The 18,743-nt window shown below is 35.0% G+C and overlaps 1 protein-coding gene across 1 annotated transcript in view; it reads right to left on the bottom strand.

Annotated features, from left to right (window-relative positions):
• Window positions 1-3,372: 3,372 nt before the first annotated feature.
• The window catches only part of LOC132759120 (protein pygopus-like), a 28,641-nt gene continuing 13,270 nt past the window's right edge, over window positions 3,373-18,743 (bottom strand). Inside the window, exons 3-10 of the mRNA XM_060750843.1 lie at window positions 16,662-16,713; window positions 15,709-15,970; window positions 15,465-15,515; window positions 12,935-13,404; window positions 8,900-9,872; window positions 4,971-6,758; window positions 4,521-4,917; window positions 3,373-4,157 (exon numbers count right to left, since the gene is read on the bottom strand). Of these exons, the coding sequence (XP_060606826.1) occupies window positions 3,971-4,157; window positions 4,521-4,917; window positions 4,971-6,758; window positions 8,900-9,872; window positions 12,935-13,404; window positions 15,465-15,515; window positions 15,709-15,970; window positions 16,662-16,700 (4,167 nt within the window). The 5' untranslated portion in view covers window positions 16,701-16,713 and the 3' untranslated portion in view covers window positions 3,373-3,970. The remainder of the gene's footprint in view (window positions 4,158-4,520; window positions 4,918-4,970; window positions 6,759-8,899; window positions 9,873-12,934; window positions 13,405-15,464; window positions 15,516-15,708; window positions 15,971-16,661; window positions 16,714-18,743) is intronic.

Raw genomic sequence — 18,743 nt, 5'->3', positions numbered from 1 at the left:
TTACTTATCCTTTTACAAAATTTGCTAAGTTTTGTACATGAATATTTTTTCTTCTGGAGCAATGACCATTCTAACAAACTACCATGCAATTAAATTTTTATCATTTTGTATGTTTTTATGTACTCTCAACATTTCCACACTTGAATGTCATAAAGATCACAAAGTTAACTCTGGGAAGAGCACATCTTTTAAAAGTGCATAAATTAATAGCACACCAACCATTCCTTTTAGCAAACATTGTAGCTACCATGAATATTAATAACTTTCTTGTTAATCATCTTTTGTAAAGTGATGTTATTCATAATATTAAAGTTACAGTTTGTTAAGCAAGGATTGGTGGGTTTAAAACATGTTTTATCATGTAGCCCAAAAAGAATCAAAGAAACCATTCCTATGACAAACATTTCAATTATCATGAATATTAATAATTTTCTTGTTAATTATCTTTTGTAAAATGATACTAAATTGATATTAAAGTTACAGTTTGTTAAGCAAGGATTGGTGAGTTTAAAAAACGTTTTATGCCCTAGTCAGAAACCATTCCTATGACAAACATTTCAATTATCATGAATATTAATAACTTACTTGTTAATTATCTATTAACAAGTTCAGGTTATTCACAGTTATAATATTACAGTTTGTTAAGTAAGGATTGATGGAATTGGAAAAAAAAATTATCATGTAAGCAAAACAAGAGCCACTCCTGAAAGGGGGCAACGCTCGATATATTTTTACTTTTTCTTAAAGCTAACAAATAAACGATTTATTCAAATCAATAAATGCATAAAAAAATGAAGTTTTGTAATGTTAACATTAGCACCCTTGAAAACTATGTTTGTATATATTGATGCAAATGACGTCATGTCAAAGCATTATTACACTAGTGTAATATAGTGTGTATTAAATGGGTTTATTACAAAAAATTACACTTTAAATTCAAGGGCCACTTACAGTATAAAGTCTGGTTTCAAACTGTATATTAGGTCAGGACTGGCAAGGCGTTACACCAGCGGTTTAAAGTGGAAATGTAAATGACTAATGAGCATTCTAGACTTAACAGGTGATAATTAGATTATTCATAATTTTATAAGCTTTCATTTACTACAATTTTCATAAAATTTTCTGAATGGTTTTAGAATGATTTCATAATTTTTTTAGCTTCTAAAATGGTCTAGAAATTGTATCTAAACTTCTCTCATTCTAGCACCTGATTGGTTGGTTTGCTTCTCAGTTCAAATTTAAAATTGACCAATACAATACCAGCATACATCTTGACTGGTTTCCAGGTTATATAAATCTTGCTACAGTTATCCTTAAAATTGTGTGCAACCGACATTGACAAGAATAAACTTTCACTACAGAATCATTACTTCAAAACATGTTAAGTCTTCTTACTATTGCACTTTTGATATTGTACTACACATTTTTTCACGAGCAAAATTTAATAATTACAAATTTAATAATTATGTGAGCTGAATGTTTACATTATTCTCCATAGCACTCAAAATGTGTCAATTTACTCTTTTTTCTTTTCTTATTTTGAAAAAACGCTGGGTCTTGGAGTATGGAGTGAATTCAGAAAATAAATAAAATTTAAATTAATGAATAATAAAACAATTTTCAGTTCATGAATATTGATAAGCATTCTTTACTAACATCTTCATGCAGTAAAGGGTTAACTCCTATTGAATTTTAATAGAGAGTAAACCTGTTACTGCACTAAGGTGTTAATAATTATATGACTATTCAATTTCTCTAACTTTTTAGACAAAACAAGACCTTTTTTAAAATTTCTTAAAATGCTATGCCGACAACTGCACCAATTATAATTAGAGAAATAGGATTCATACGACCCTATAAAATATTCAGTACACATCTAATTATGCAAATTAACCTCATGAATATTCATTATGAAATGGTCACACTATGAGCTGTAACATTTTCTTTGGATATAAAAAAATGTTAACATGGTCTAAAAATTAATCAAATATATTACAACCAATTATAAATATTGAAAGAACAGGGGAAAAAAAACACAATAAAATTTGATCATGAATGAATGATGAACGGAAAAAAAAAAGTCATTGTATACAAACAAAGATGAGTTATACGACTTTACACAAATAATCTATGTACATATATGACAACTGTAACTATTTACATACATTTTTGACACTAAAATTGTAAATCATGTAAATTTATGCAAATTTCATAAACATGAATATTTATACAAGACCAGTAATCTATGAATATTCAAAGTAGTTTCTGTTTTGAGTAAAGTGGTACACATATTATGTCACACAAGCCCATATAAAAATAACTTCTAAATGAATATTCAGTCTTTTAGTAGAAAAGTTTTAAATATTTAAATATGTGCACTTCTTAGCTCTACATTATTCAAATTCTTAAAATCAATACAGAAGTCCCTTTTAGATAATATAGCTTCATGAATATTCATTTAAGATATCTAAACAATATTCAGACACATAAATGACCTAACCATGTGTAAATGCCATTTCATAATACATGAAGTATTTAGAGTTGTCTCCCTTTTGTTATAAATGCTATATGCAGTATTATTCAACAAATAACACTAATTTTTTAAATATCATGCTAATAGTTCTTAGAATTGAACTAGAAAAACAAATTATAAATGTATCATAATACAACAAGTTTTAGTGACAATACTATCCTGGTAACTCGCCTATATGTCGGGTACACTTATAAGACAGGTCTACAATCCATGGCAAAATCAGGGACACTGATTTAAAATTTCAGAATTTTTTTTCTTTCTGTTTCGATGTACCAAAATCAGAACACTATTACAAAATGGCATTTACATATAACTAATTATTATGTGACTGTTTTTTTTTTCTCTAGGTATTACTTTACACACTAATTTGTGTATATGAGAATTTCTAAAATTTCTCAAAAATAACAATTTTGTCATTTATGACAAGCATTTTTTTAAAGCAAACGAAGTCCCTTTAGATGCCTCCTGAGAAATATGTTGAGGCATCTTGTAGGGAAACTGTATGTTGGTTTTTTAACTGTTAACCTGATGTAACTAAATTTATCATTTGACTGGTCTACAAATTTGACTGGTCTACAAACTTCGTTTTCTTTGCTAAATATTTTTCCTTTTTTTTTATATAAAGAACCTTTGAACTATGAACAGTCAAAGACATGCATGTCTATTGAATGACTGAAAATAAGGACAATATAAATAAAAAGAAAAGGTTATAAAAATAAAGCTTCCAACCGTAGACTGGATACCAATCTTTGGACTTGTGTTATATATATATATTTATATATTTATATATATATAAAGTTATATATTATGGCATCTTAAAAAGAGCAACAAAACAATAGTGCTCTTTTGACATAAAAAAGAAATGTATACAATTCAATAAATTTGAGCTCACAAAATTGTTTATTTTTTTCAAATGTCTTCTAAAAGAATCAAATTAATGTAAATTATATGGGGTGTGCATTAATAAAAACATCACGAGAATTAGAATCTCTTTCGTTAAAAAATATCGCCTTATGTTTCTAACTTGTCTTGTAATTGTAGAATCAACAACACTTGTGTTTTTCTATCTCTCACTTATTCAATTTCATCTTGAATAAATTTCACTGAATTCTTCTTTATTTCAACACTCCTGTCACTTAAGTATAACTAATCTTTCCCCAAAATCACACGCCTATATTCACCTTCTTTTATACTTTTTTTCACAACCTTGTTTATACATTCCCTTAAATGCCTTGAATTCCTATATAAATATTTTCCTTCAAAATCTCTTAAACACGAAGAGTTTCTCGATTGAAACATGAAGAATTTTTCGATTCACTACCCTCGTCCTGCAGTCTGCAGTGTTCTATTTGTTCTCCCCCACTCTTCCATTTTAAGCACCGAATTGCTTATCGCATACAGAATTAAATTATCATGTACTTTACACAATTAAATGTTTCACATAGTACCATGCATATTTGGCATCATTCCAGCTCCCATACCAGGCCCCATCGGACCATAACCGGGACCACCAGGATTTCCCATCATGCTTTCCATCGGGGACATTTGACGGGGACGACTTTGGGAATACAACTGTTGTTGAAATTGCTGAAACTGGGCACTGGAGTACCCAGGTGCACCAGGACTTTAGTGGGCCCGGTCCCCATACCCCTACCCCGAAATTCTCATTCCCGGGGCTTTGGTTGCCCAGAAATAAAGGGGAAGGGCCCGGGAAAATTTCCGGGATAACCCCGGACCCTTTCATTTTGGGGCCCCGCATTTTACATAGATCCTTTGGGCCCAAAAGGCCCTCATTTGGGCCCAACCCATTGGGCCCCACTATATGGGGACTTGGTATGGGATATTTTGGTTTTCCCCTACTTTTCCCGGGGGTCCCCCCCTCATCGGTCCCAAAGGGTCATTTTTATTTAAAACTATTTGACCAAAGTTTTCTCATTGAAGTCATGGGATTTTTCCCCCCTTAAGGTGAGGAAGGGCCACATTGGGCCCCCTCATACTGGTCATATTTGGATTCATTGGATCAGGACTAAAATTACCACCAAGAGGAGGTAAATCTGGACTTCCCCTACGCATCATCATAGACTGCTGTACTGCTGGGCCAATAGGCCCAGTGAAAGGACTACCCCTTGACCCTGGACGCATGGAACCTATAGGACCAGAGCCAGGACCCATTCCCAACATTGATCCGGCACCTGGGCCCATCCTTGGATCGGACATAGGACCCATGCTACCTCCTCCCATTCTTGGGTCACCACCCATAACCATTTCAGGGCCTGGGCCCATTCTAGAATCAATTTTCCCAGCCCTTCCAGGATTTTCCCCCCCGGACCCCATTGGTCCCCTTCTGGGGCTTCCCGCCATTGGACCCATTCTTTGGGGCCATCCTAGGAAAACTGACATTGGGCTGTCCACCAAACCCTTTGGGTTTGACCCCTACCTTGAAAAGGCCCCCTTTTTGCCCTCAAAAATTTTTGGGGGCCCGGGCCTTTACCTGGGGAGGGTCCTGGGCCCATATTACCGGGACCCCCTGGCCCATATGGACTCCCACCTGGACCTGGAAAATACTGCATCTTAGAAGTTGGCACTTTACCATCCATATTACCAACAGGACTTGTGAATTGATTCATAAAATCTAAATCTGGTTTGCCCATGGGTTTATTTTCAGGAAGCATATTAGCCTGATTTGCAGGTAAATATTGAATTGTATTGGGAGCTTTTTGTTGAATTTGTACATTGGCATTTCCCATTGAGCTAGGGGGAAACCCTGGGGAGCCTGGCCGTCCCGATGTAGGCACTTGAGGGGGATTCTGGGACTGAGCAAATGGTGACCGATTATTGTGCATACTAGGGGGCGGGGCCATACCTCCATAGTTACTGTCTTTCATATTCATATTACCAGGTTTACCACTAGATGGCATTCCAGAGCTCGGAGTCATGTTTGTAGTTTGAGTAATGTTACTTTGGGACATACTTCCAGCTTGTGTCATACTTCCTCCAACCATATTGGCACCACTTTGTTGTTGTTGTTGTTGTTGCACATTCATTTGTGTCTGCTCCATGTTCATTTGTTGCACTTGCATAGAGGCAGAACCACTTGTACTACCATAATTATTACCCCCACCCCCATGCCCCGCAGTTTGTTGTATATTAACTTGTTGTATTGAGAGATTGGTGTTCACGTATGTATTATTAACACTAGGTGTACCCCCATGAGAAGTCTGTGATGAGTTTGGAACTACTGACTGCGTCTGCTGTTGATTGCTAACAGACTGTTGTGGCTGGGGCGTTCCCGGGCCAACCTGCTGTTGCTGCTGACTTTGCATCTGGATACTATGAAATGGCCCGCCCTGCATCATATGTTGTTGCATTTGATTGGATAAATTTTCTACACCTTTTGCTAAATTCGCTAATGTTGCCGATGTGATGTTGTTGGACAATGATGATTTTCCGGTTGGTGTTGTTGGTGAATTTGAGATACTACTACTATTTTGAGGTGGTTGTTGTTGAGGATCATAATGGGAAAGGCGCATATTAGCTCCAGACATAGAGCTTTGCCCCGGGCCCTGACCTGTACCCTGTGTAACATTAACTGGGCCAGGGCTAGCCAAAGGCCCACTGGATGTTTGACTGGAGTTTGACATTGGGCCTTTATTAGATCCAGGTGCGTGTAACGGAGAGTTCACCATTTGATTATTTTGAGTATAATGGCTGGATTGAGACTCACTAGTGTTCGTATCACGATATGCAGTATTTATTTGTTTAGTAATAGTCAGTTCCTGACCGTCAAACTGGTTAAGATAACTAATGTGCTGAGGAGAGGGCGTCGGTTGTAAGTTTTTACACAGTTCCTCCATGTCATCTCGTTTTCTCTTCGTCGACTGAGACTGTGCATAGCTAGGAGGCGGTTTGTTAGCCGATGCGTTCGAACCAGAAACCTGCCCACCAGGAGGCATCTCCGGTACAAATTGTTCTGGATTACCTGCCCTTTGTAAAGACACCTGAGAGTTTTTCATTCCATGAGAAGGCGGCATGTGACCGCCCATGTTATGATTCATCGGAGATCCTTGCTGCATCATTGGATCCATTGACGGACCCATGCCGGGTGCTGGACCCATGCCGGGTGCTGGACCCATACCAGGCCCCATTGGGCCCATCGGGTCCATACCAGAGAAAGATCCTTTCCGTTGATGACCTGGAAATGATAGTGTATCGTTTGGATCTGGACCTGAAAATGTAACAACGGTTTAAATTTTCAATTTGGTTACTGTATATATAATAAGATTGTTTTAAAGCTTTATGAAACCCTGTTATTCAATTTCTCATAAGTAGTATAGATTAGTTTAAATTTTCAGTTTGGTAACTGTATAATAAGATTTTATAATAAGATGTTTCAAAGGACAATATATTAATTTTTATGCTAAGCATTACTTTTATGCTAAATTAAAAAGCAATTTATCAAAGAATCAATGTGAAATAAAAATTGCAAATATGCAAAAGCTAAATTCTAAATGAAAATCTTTCATTTACAAACAAATATGAAATACTTCCGAATATATAAATGTCAATTCATCTTAAAGAGAGACACAGGCAAAATTTTCATTTCTTTGTTTTGATTTTTTCATTCATTATTCTGTAAATGTCCTCAAAATGAATACACTAGGCAGTCACAGGAACAAATCTTTTCTCATTATAAAGTATTAAATGATGGTTTTCTAACCTGACCCACGTGGGTCAGGTTAGAGCATTAAGATTTCACAAATACTTGTCACAGTGAACTTTGGAAATGTTAAAGAACATGTCAAATGAATGACTTAGACTTGTTTCAATCATACAATATCCATAATATCTGTTATTGTAACTTCCAGGGTTTGTTTAAGTCACAAAACTCGTTTTAAAACTACTCGGTGATTCTGTCGGATCTTAATTTCGTTGAATATAATATATAGTTATATTTAGGCTTCAAACCCAAACTATAAAGAATTTAATACAGAAATTCATGCTGGGATTTTAAAATAATATCATTATAACGTGATTTGAGATCAAAAGATCATTTTAATATTTTGTCATTTATTTGCCTGAGTTATAATCCCTTTAAGTTTAAATTTTATCAAATGTTTAATTATCAAAAAACAAATTTGAATTTATTCAATTTTCTTATTGTGTTTAAGGTTACAAAGTAATCAAGTAAAAGTGATATGGCCACATTCAAGCTTTACTGGTGTAGAAAGACCTAAGGTGCCCCTCAATGCACCAACAGACACCCTAGTAAAACCACAGATGTTCAGTAAGCTAGGATAGCTTTATCACAGGGGTGAGGGGCAAAGAGCAACAACCATAACCACTCCACCACGGACACCACAAGGAATAACTTCTTACCGTCGAAATAAAATAACAATACATGCAAGCAAAATAGTACTTACACTCCTTCAACTCAGTTAACAGAACCTTCAGTCAGAGTGAAAGCTGAATACTGTCAGTACTGATTAGAACAAGAGGGCCCTAAATCGCTTACCTGAGCAGATTGTTTACATAATACATTTCATTATTAGGACCCTCCTATCAAGTTTCATTAAAATCACCCTAGTATTTACTGAGTGAGGAGAAATATCTACATCTTATATTCTATATTCAGCAGACCTTGTTCAGCAGACTGTTATACTTAGAGCATATTTTGCTTGGTATCACCCACAGATTATTCTATTAAATTTAATCAACATTATCCCAACAGTTGAGATGTCCTTTAAAGCAGCACGCCTCCAGATTTATGTTAAATTTCATGAAAATTTTGATAATGTATTTGACAGTAAAATATTGTGAGGTGAACAAAATAAAAGTTATTTACATAATGCAATTGGCACTTACAATCCATGCAAATGACCAAAAAGAGGTCAAAATGTGCAAAAAAGCCCTTACTACGTTAGTAACGCAATAGTGATAAAATTCTGCAAGATTAGTCTTAAATCGCAAATAACATGTAAACTTCAAAATTGATCTTGATTGTTTTTACCTTTCTTGAAATATTAGTACTTTTTTCTCAATTTTCATTTTCTTGAAATATTTTAGCTCATTTGGAGGCGTGCAGCTTTAAGGCTTTTTTAGCGGCTAATTTGTTTAACAGACTAGATACTACTTAATAGTTTTTTGTAACTGACTCAAGAATTGAGACGGCCTAAGATAAAAAGATGCATGGAAATAAGAAATTTACTCATATGATATAAACAATTAAAGAAGCCATTTCAATTCAAAAGATCTTTGACCCTAGAAAACAAAATTTGGATTCTTCGGATCAATTTCATACCCCTGGTTACAAGATGATGAGCAGATTTGCTAATTCATGTTTGGAGAAATAAAACTTCAGCATCTTACCTGAGACAGCCACAGACGGAGAGCCCATTGGCCCATTCATGTTCGGTGAGGTAGGAGATCCCATGCCAACAGACCCGTGTCGTTGTTTTTGAGCAATCGAACTGTAATAAGATGGTGGAGGCTGCCCCGGCCCCATTGGTTGACCGTTTGGGCCCATTTGTGGACCGTTGGGTCCCATGGGCGGCCTTTGTTGCTGCTGGTGTGCTCTCTTCTCCGCCATATATTCTTGCTGAAGTCTCATCCACTCTCTTTGAGCGGGAGTCAAATTTTGCATGTTCTGCGGGTGAGGACCCGGACCGAACTGTGACATACCCTGTGACATCATAAATTGTTCTTGTGACATCATTTCCTGCCTAGATTCCATCATCCCATGTGGCGAACCCATCATGTTTTGTTGCGACATCATTGCACGTTTTGACATCATACTTTGTTGATACATATTCATACCACCCCCCATATCCCCAGGCATCATCCCCTGCCCACCAGGACCTTGCCCTGGGTGAAAACCTTGTTGATTTCTTTGCTCAGGAAATAACATTTGTTGAAGTTTACGAATACTAGCTAACTGCTCCTCTCTTTTTTGTAATTGTTCAGGAGTCAAATTTTCATTCGGAACTTTACTTTGCATTAAGTTCATATTATTCATTTGCCCTCCTGGGCCGCCAAAATCAGGATCGAACATTCTTTCGTCCATCATCATTTGCGAAAAATTCGGATTATTCGGCCCCATCATCATACGAGGGTCACCATCGTTCATTCCTAGTCCCTGCTCTTGTAAATTTTGATTCTGTTGTTGTACCCATTGCGCAACACTATTCGATGAATTTGGGCCCGGCCCGTATCCCATGGGACCGGGACCTGGCCCACCAGGCATGCCACCCATTGGACCCATAGGGTTATTCATCATACCCATTTTGTTACGCATACCTTGCATGTTATACATCCCAGCTCCTCCCCGCATCTTCGGATTTTTCTGAGAAAGAAAAAAGAACATATAACTTTAGAAATATTTTAATGACATAGAAGTCTTGTTCTCTTGAACTGTAATAATTCATAATCTATAGTTAACCTAAGTCTTGTGCTCTTAAATTTCAGTAAATCATAAACTATCATTTTTGGTATTACAATGTACCTGCCGTCAAAAAGATTATGCATGTTCTTGTACAATATTTTCCTATCTTTACAAAGTCTGTGTGACAGAATTATCTAAGGTACCATAATTTTGTTCACATTCTATTCATTTAACTCAAAACTGACATAATAATATATAAATGCGGTACATATAAAATAGTGACTTAAATTTTAACTATAGTTTATATAAATTTATATAAGTTTGACTGTGTTGGAAGGTCTAAGCTTATTGAAACACTCTTTAATCCATTCCTGGAACAAACCAGTAATAAACAATAAATTTCTTGCTCAAGAAAACAACAGCTTGCCCCTGACAAGGTTAGAACCCAAGCGGTCAGCAATCCTTAGATTACTAGTGTGACACTTGACGATGCAGCTACTTATCTAACTTTAGACCAAGAGACTCGTCTAAAATCCTGACATTTGATTGGTTAATTCCGAGCAATAATTTAACATATTGACCAATGTCCTGACTTGTTTCTAAATCATTGACTACAACTCAAGCAAACAATTTCTCCAACATCTCTAATAAAACTTTAACATGAGAACAAGAGAACCATAATGGTCCTTATATCGCTCACCTAACATGATAAAAACATTCATAGTCTGTTTTCGTTTGAAGGATATTGCTCGTACATGTAACACAATTATACACAAACATTGGTTATATTTTTTTGTTTCCAGTAAGGACATTCCTTAATACCCAGCATTCCCCACTCCCCACCCAAAGCTTAATTAATTTTCTTTAAAAAAACAAAACAAAACACTTTCATTGATTCTAAAAATGGGAAATTTTTCTGTTGATTTTAAATAAAATATGTATTATTGACTTCACAAGTATTACTCTTATTTTTATAGTTTTACCAAGAGACCAAACTACTAAATTTTAAATGAATCAAAGGCATGGTCACATGTTATTAGAATATTATTAATTGTCTCTTTACCTCAAATGAGCAAATATAATTGTCCAGTTTTTTACATAGATAAACTACAAAAAATGCAAGGGGTGCAAATGTAACATGTCTTTCAGAGAAGATGTTAAAAACCCCAAAGTCCAATGAAATGATTCTCTAAACCTTACATATAACAAGACAGTTGTTTCCCCTTTAATGGACTTAGAAAATAACTCCCAAAAACAAAATATCTATCAGCCGTCTGGAGTGAGCTCCCCTTATCAATTTCCATTCACAAATACAATACAGTGCATGACTGAGAAAAAATTAAGATTCAACAGTTTAATAAGAATACAACTTTCAATGTGCGAGTATTTAAGAATGTCCCGTGCAACTGGAAACAGTAACAAGCAATTAATTAACAGTCAAAAATCTCTAATAGACAAGCAGGCAATGTAGGACAAAGGGTTAATTTTCCAAATATAAATGTTTCTTTTTATGTAGTTTATGTTTCACAGAGGGAAGGAGGTTATAATAGTAAGGCTATATAAAGGAAGGAATATTTTGAGTATACAAAGGTTATTTTTTTCGTCACTTGGAAACAAAAAAAATAAAAAAAATGTTATTTCGGAAAAAAAAAAATCAGCAACAAGGCACAAAAAAAAACGCTAGCCATCACCAAAAAATAAAATCTGATAATGCAGAGTGTAACATTGTATTAATCTAGAACATTCGGACATGCAGGGTTATTACTGTTTTCATGGATAGTGCTGTATGAAGGTTGACAGTGAAATCTTGTAAGACACTCGGCATGCAAGACATTAGCATTTTGTAACAGAAAGAATGGATTTCGTCTTCAACAATATTACTGCCACAAAGCTGACTTCTTTTGAGAAAAAAAAATGAAGGAATTAACATTCTTTTTCTGTTTTGTTGTCAAGATTCATTCTAAAGCTTTTAAACTTTTTTGTTTTGTTTTATTACTCTCATTTTAATCATGAATAGGTTTGCGAAAGTAATTGGAATGGTATCCTAACTTATCAAAATCATGTATCATTTCAGTGCTTTTTTTCCATATTTATATCAATTCTTTGCATCAATACCAATTTCCATGTGTAATTTTATAACATAATTATGATTTTCTGTCATTTAATGTTTTGGAAATTTAATCCTTGATCCAACAGCCTGGCTTCTCCAATGAGCTCCCAAGTTTCTGTGTTCCTTTAAGATGGCTTGCAAGATAGTCTGAAGCTTGCCAAACATTGACTCTACCTATTTTATATTGTTGAACAAATTTATTCAAATCAAGCAGACAGCCTGATCTGGCCCTTAATACAGGAAAATAAGGCATGGCAAGTTCGCAGCTTGTGTAAACATTCAACAGAAGAAAAATTCTTTAATTTTTTATTTATATATTAAAAAGAAAATATTTTGAAAAAGTTAAAAGGTAAATAAAGCCTAGGGTGAGCAGTTGAAGGGTAGATAGAGAGACCAGTAACTTTTTCATTTTTTGACCTCAAAACTGGTTTGCACCTGACTACATGTATCTATCTTCTACCATCAACCCTTAAATGCATTCATATGGATTTAAAGGATTAAAATACAATACAAAACAGTAAATTCAGCTCAAGACAAGCTAAGCCTTTGTAAACACTTATTGTTAGTATTGAGGCATACACGAGTCTTAAATTCATCTAGCTCCAAGTTTAGTTCTATTCCTTGGAAAAGCCTCTAGTTTTAACACTCAAGTCAAGCTTGAAGCCTAGAAAAATATTGAGTTCTTGGCCTTAGACGAGTCTGGAGTTTAGCTTAGCTCTAAGCCTCAGGAAAGAATAAAATCATGTTTAGTTCTAAGTTATGATATGGCTCTTAACTTCAGACAAAACTCAAGTGGAGATCAAGCCTCAAGTAAACAGTTAAACCCTATGACAAGCCTCAACCTCTAAGCAAGCCTCAAAGGAATGTTTGTAAAGGAACACAGAAGAGATTTCAGGGCGGAGGAGGAGGCTACCTGTAGGAAAGATTTAGTTGAAGGTTGGTCCATGTGATAGGACAGTATATTTTTATACTGGCCACCCTGTACAGCTTGGGCAGCTTCGTTCGCCAGTTGTGTGGTGAAGACAAAAATCTCACTCTGTTGCTGCATCAACTGCCCCTCACTAACTACCTGTTGCTGTGGCATCCCTCCATTTGGTCCAGGACCCATTGGTCCATTAGGACCAGGGCCCATTGGCCCACCGGGCCCCATAGGTCCCATCATACCAGGTTGATTGCCTGGCATTCCCGGCCCAGGACCAGGTCCAGGACCCATAGGTGGTCCTCCGGGAGGCATCTGCGGACCCATATGTTGACCCATACCAGCAGATCCCGGACTCATAACCATGGACATATTCCCACGATGCATCGGATTCATGGCAGCTGGACTCTGCATCTGGTCACCAATATTCGGGGTATTCGGATTACCATTTTGCTCTTGTTTGGCTGAAATGTATCAAAATGTACATTGAGCAGCGTCATGACAAAACCAACATAATGGGTTTGCGACCAGCATGAATCCAGACCAAGCCTGCGCATCCACGCAGTTTTGATCAGGATCCATGCTGTTGGCTTACAAACCCTATAACAAGTAGAGAAACTGATAGCGAACAGCATGGATCCTGATCAGATTGCCCGGATGCGCAGGCTGGTCTGGATTCATGCTGGTCGCAAACCCATTATGTTGGTTTTGTCATGACGCGGCTCAATTTATTTAACTAAGTTTTAAGCAAATTGTGTAAATCAGGCATCAACCAGTAACAAAGCAAAAGCTATCACTAAATATTTAAGAGATAATCACAGCAATTAATATTCTAATTATGACATACATAGACACTTATGGTTAAAAAATAATATAAAAGCTTTCCGAAGAGCAGGGCTCGCCACAATTTCTTTGGGTTGGATAATATAGTTTGCATTACATTATGCAAAACTGATTGAAAGAATAACCTGCTCTGAATAGAAAACAAGTATTTCAAGTCTGTACTGAATATCTCTGATCTATTTTAGAGCTAATATTATAAAAGTAAGGGAGATAATCAAGCAACTAAAAATGTGTCCACAGGACATGGATGCCCCTATATTACACTGTTTTGTAAGTCTACGAATAAACAGAGTGACAGGAAAATGGCCACAAAGGTAAATGTATATATTTCACACATGAACATGCAACCTGGGTTTACATTTTAAAATGAATTTAAACTACCATTAACTGAGAAAGTTTTTAAAAGGAGAGAATTATCTTCATTTGAAAATTAATTACAAAGGTAAAATCTATGCTGATGTACACTTAATGTCCGGTTCTTCGAAGTTTTTTTCAAGTGAGAAAAAAAAAGACAATTACTGAAAAAAGGCCATGCCATAAACCAGACTGGCTTCGGAATTAATGCTAGATGCCAAATGCTGGTGTTTCTTTTTGTCCTAAAAGCTCACAAAATAACAACTACATTAACATATGATAGATCTACAACATTCACCAATATTGCCATTGTTTGTATTGATTTATACTGCAAGAATTTCACACTAAAACTTTTTGATGACATCAAAAGCAGCATGCCTCCAGATTCATGCTAATTTTCATGAAAATTTTGAAAATCTATTTTAAAATTGAAACATTGTGAAGTGAACAAATTATAGTAATTTACATGTTATAAAGTCCGCGTAAATTAACCAAAAGGAAGGTCAAAATAGCCCTGACTGTATTAGTCACAGTAGAAATATGGTGATAAATACTGCAAAGTCAATCATTATTCACACATAACATGTAAATTATCACTTGAATCGTGAATCTTTTTCTTAAAAGCTTAGAACATTTTTTTTCTCTCGGATTTAGATTTCTTTTAACTATTTTGGGTTAGCTGGAGGCATTCAGCTTTAAAAGGAAAAAATTTAATGAAAAATCAAGGATAGCATTATAGTACCATTAACCTGAGGCCGGACAACTTCCTCACATGGAAGTTTCCAAAGTAACTGGAGGATTCAAACTCACAGCAGTGACAGGAAACTGGCTCAACGTCAGTAAACTTAACCATTGAGCAAAAGTATGATTACAGTCAAACCTTCTCAACTGACCTCTGATTTTTAATCAATTATGTCTAAAGTCATTACTTTAAATACCCCCCCCCCCGCCATTTTCTCTCTTTATCTTTAATGAGTTAAGCGACTTTTGCTCAATGTGACCAGCGACCATTGATAAGTCAGCTAGTCATGGTCAAGATTTTAATCTTTTAAACTTAATAATTCTTGAAAAATTTCAAACATGGATGTAATGGATCAATATTAATTGAATTCATCTTATAACTAAATTTTGATTTTTTCTCGCTCAAACTTAGTCTTAAAGTGACCATTGTATCATACAACCATTTTTTGGTGTTTCCCTTGCGCAGTCGCTTAATACAAATTTTACTGTACTAATTAAAAGAGGCAAATTATTGTACTTAAACAACTGAAGGTTCAAACTAAAATGATAAAGGCATAAGAAAAATGGCAAATAAAAGACACTTTACCTTTATCCGGTGGTTTCACATCTCCGGGTGTCCCGACTTTTTTATCCATATCTGAAATATCATAAAAAATTATTTCATTCATAACTATCGTTTCATCATTTATCGTACAATTTCACAGTTTAATATAGGCTTCTCAACTCGACAATATACTACAATACCAATGTCGAACATGATTATCATATAAATATTGAAAGTTAATTTATGATTACGTATGTTACATATATATTTAGAAAAATATACACACCTGAATTTGCATCTCCGTTTGGCATTTTGCCAACACTTCCAGGATTGGCCGGCTCATTCTTGATGGAGATCTCTTCCTTCACTTCGTCTTTGATATCGGAATTGTTTGCAGAGTTAAGCTCAGATTTGATGCCAGACGGTGTGCCGTTATCTCGCGTCTTAGTTTCCGGAGATGACAGCAAACCGGCAAGATCTTGAGTTTCCTGTTTAAGAACATCTCCATCGTTGTCTTCCTCAACACAGTTTTTACTCTGTTCTAATGACTGTAAAAGACAAAATAAATCTTACTGAAGAAAATATGAGCCGTGTCATGACAAAACCAACATAGTGGGTTTGCGACCAGCATGGATCCAGACCAGGTCAGGATCCATGCTGTTCGCTATCAGTTTCTCTACTTGTTATAGGGTTAGTAAGCGAACAGCATGGATCCTGATCAAACTGCGCGGATGCGCAGGCTGGTCTGGATTCATGCTGGTAGCAAACCCATTATGTTGGTTTTGTCATGACGCGGCTCATATCTAGTTCTAATTTGTGGCCAGATAATGCTTATAATGTAATATGATGGAAAGAGAATTTCAGGGCGTCCGCTTTTTCCCCGACGCATCATAGGAATGCCGCCAAAAATAAAGGATTTTTTGTGGGCAATATATAGGAAAATATAGAGAGTGGGCACCCTGAAAATTATATGCACACAAAATATAGGATTTTTCAAGGCCAAAATAAAGGAAAGTATAGAGATTGGGCGTCCTGTAATATATATGGCAAACATCGAAGTGTTTAAAATATTCCCAGTGACCTTGTGAATCTATTTTCTGTTTTTCTTTTTGGGGGCCGAATCTAAGACACAAAAATTTCAAGCACAGAGGCCCTTTTTATTTACCATTTTCTGCTCAAAAGAAGGCCATTTTACTTTAAGGGCATTTGAGTATTCAGATAGTTAAATCATTAACTTACCATTACTGCAGGTGAAGTTGTATGCATGGTGACCAACATCGAACTCCCAGCTCTAAAATATAGAAAATTATAAAAGTTATCAAATATCATGTTTTATCGATATTATTTTAATAATAACAAATGTCAAACCTTAAAGTGATAAACTGTCTAATAAATGAGCCGCGCCATGACAAAACCAACATAATTTGTTTGCGACCAGCATGGATTCAGACCAGCCTGCGTATCTGATCCATGCTGTTCGCTATCAGTTTCTCTACTTGTTATAGGGTTTGTAAGCGAATAGCATGGATCCTGATCAGACTGCATGGATGTGCAGGCTGGTCTGGATCCATGCTGGTCGCAAGCACATTATGTTGGTTTTGTCATGGCACAGCTCATTAATGTGGTCGATAATTCAGTGAGTGGTCTTTAATCACAGTTGGTCTTCAATGAACGCCATTTGGAACCTTAGACAAAATATGCTAAAATAAAAATTACAAAATCTGATGCAATAGATCTGATCTAATTTGACAAACAAAATAACCCATAAAAAAGTCAGTGGGGTGTATGTTTATATCGTCCTTGTTGCAAAAAAGGAAGAAAAGCCTTAAAATTTCCAAAACAAAACTCACATCATAGTATGACCTATATAAACATTCAGCAGTGAATCTTTTCACACCTTAGCAGACAAAACACCATGAACAGGCAAGATTACAGTAAAATTAAAGGCGTGAAAATCACCACCAAACTTGCAGATATTTTACATAACTGAAAATAATACCAAACAGAAAATATAGAGTCAGACAGGTTTCTCCTTAAACTCACACCTTTAATTAAATAACTCGCATAGATTCCGCTTTTCATTCCTTAAAACAGATACATTTAATTGTCTTTTAAATGTGATTAGGAATTTCTTTCCAGGAAATTTGGTGAAAATTAGCTCTGCCTATGGTACCTCATTTCTACTAAATTTCTTTGCACGACTGAAGTCCTTTTACACTTCAATCTTTTTTGACAACAAATTTTAGATTAAATTATTTTTCATGGTTTACTACAACACTGTTCATCTACTCACAGTTTATCATTTAATACTGCAGTATTTTTCATTTGATACTGACTGTTTATCACTCAATAGTGCACTGTTTATCATTCAATACTGCACTGTTTATAATTTAATACACGACTGTTTATAATTCAATGTGTATACATGTATAAGCTTATAAACTACATGTTTTAGCTTATAAACTACATGTTTTAGCTTATAAACTACATGTATTCACCTTATAAACTACATGTATTACCTTATAAACAACATGTATTCACCTTATAAACTACATGTATTACCTTATAAACTACATGTTTTAGCTTATAAACTACATGTTTTAGCTTATAAACAAAATGTTTTACCTTATAAACTAAATGTATTATCTGTAAACAACATGTATTACCTTATAAACCACATGTATTACCTTATAAACGACATGTATTACCTTACAAACTTGATGTGTTACCTTATAAACTTCATGTATTACCTTATAAACGACATGTATTACCTTATAAACCACATGTATTACCTTATATACAACATGTATTCACCTTATAAACTACATGTTTTAGCTTATAAACTACATGTTTTAGCTTATAAACTACATATATTAGCTTATAAACAAAATGTTTTACCTTATAAATAACATGTATTACCTTATATTCTACCTGTATTACCTTATAAACCACTTCTATACCTTATAAACTACATGTATTATCTTATAAACTACATGTATTCACCTTATAAACTACATGTTTTAGCTTATAAACTACATGTTTTAGGCCATAAACAAAATGTTTTACCTTATAAACAAAATGTTTTACCTTATAAACTAAATGTATTACCTTATAAACTACATGTACACTCATTATAAATCCATATAAAGCACAGTTTGCATAAATCATAATATAATTCTGTTCTCTCTTCAGTTAGTTTGTGCAATCTTCTTCTTTCACAGCCACACATAAATTGTTACAAAAGTAACTAAGAATCCAAACTGGCCACCATATATATATATGTATATATGTTGTTATAATTGTTTCAACATATTAAAAATA

The sequence above is a fragment of the Ruditapes philippinarum genome, unplaced genomic scaffold (assembly GCF_026571515.1).
Source record: "Ruditapes philippinarum isolate M1 unplaced genomic scaffold, ASM2657151v2 ctg5637_1_1_1_1, whole genome shotgun sequence".
Classification (NCBI taxonomy): Eukaryota; Metazoa; Mollusca; class Bivalvia; order Venerida; family Veneridae; genus Ruditapes; species Ruditapes philippinarum.
Note: the sequence above shows the minus strand (reverse complement) of the source record. Positions and strands in the feature narration are given on the sequence as shown.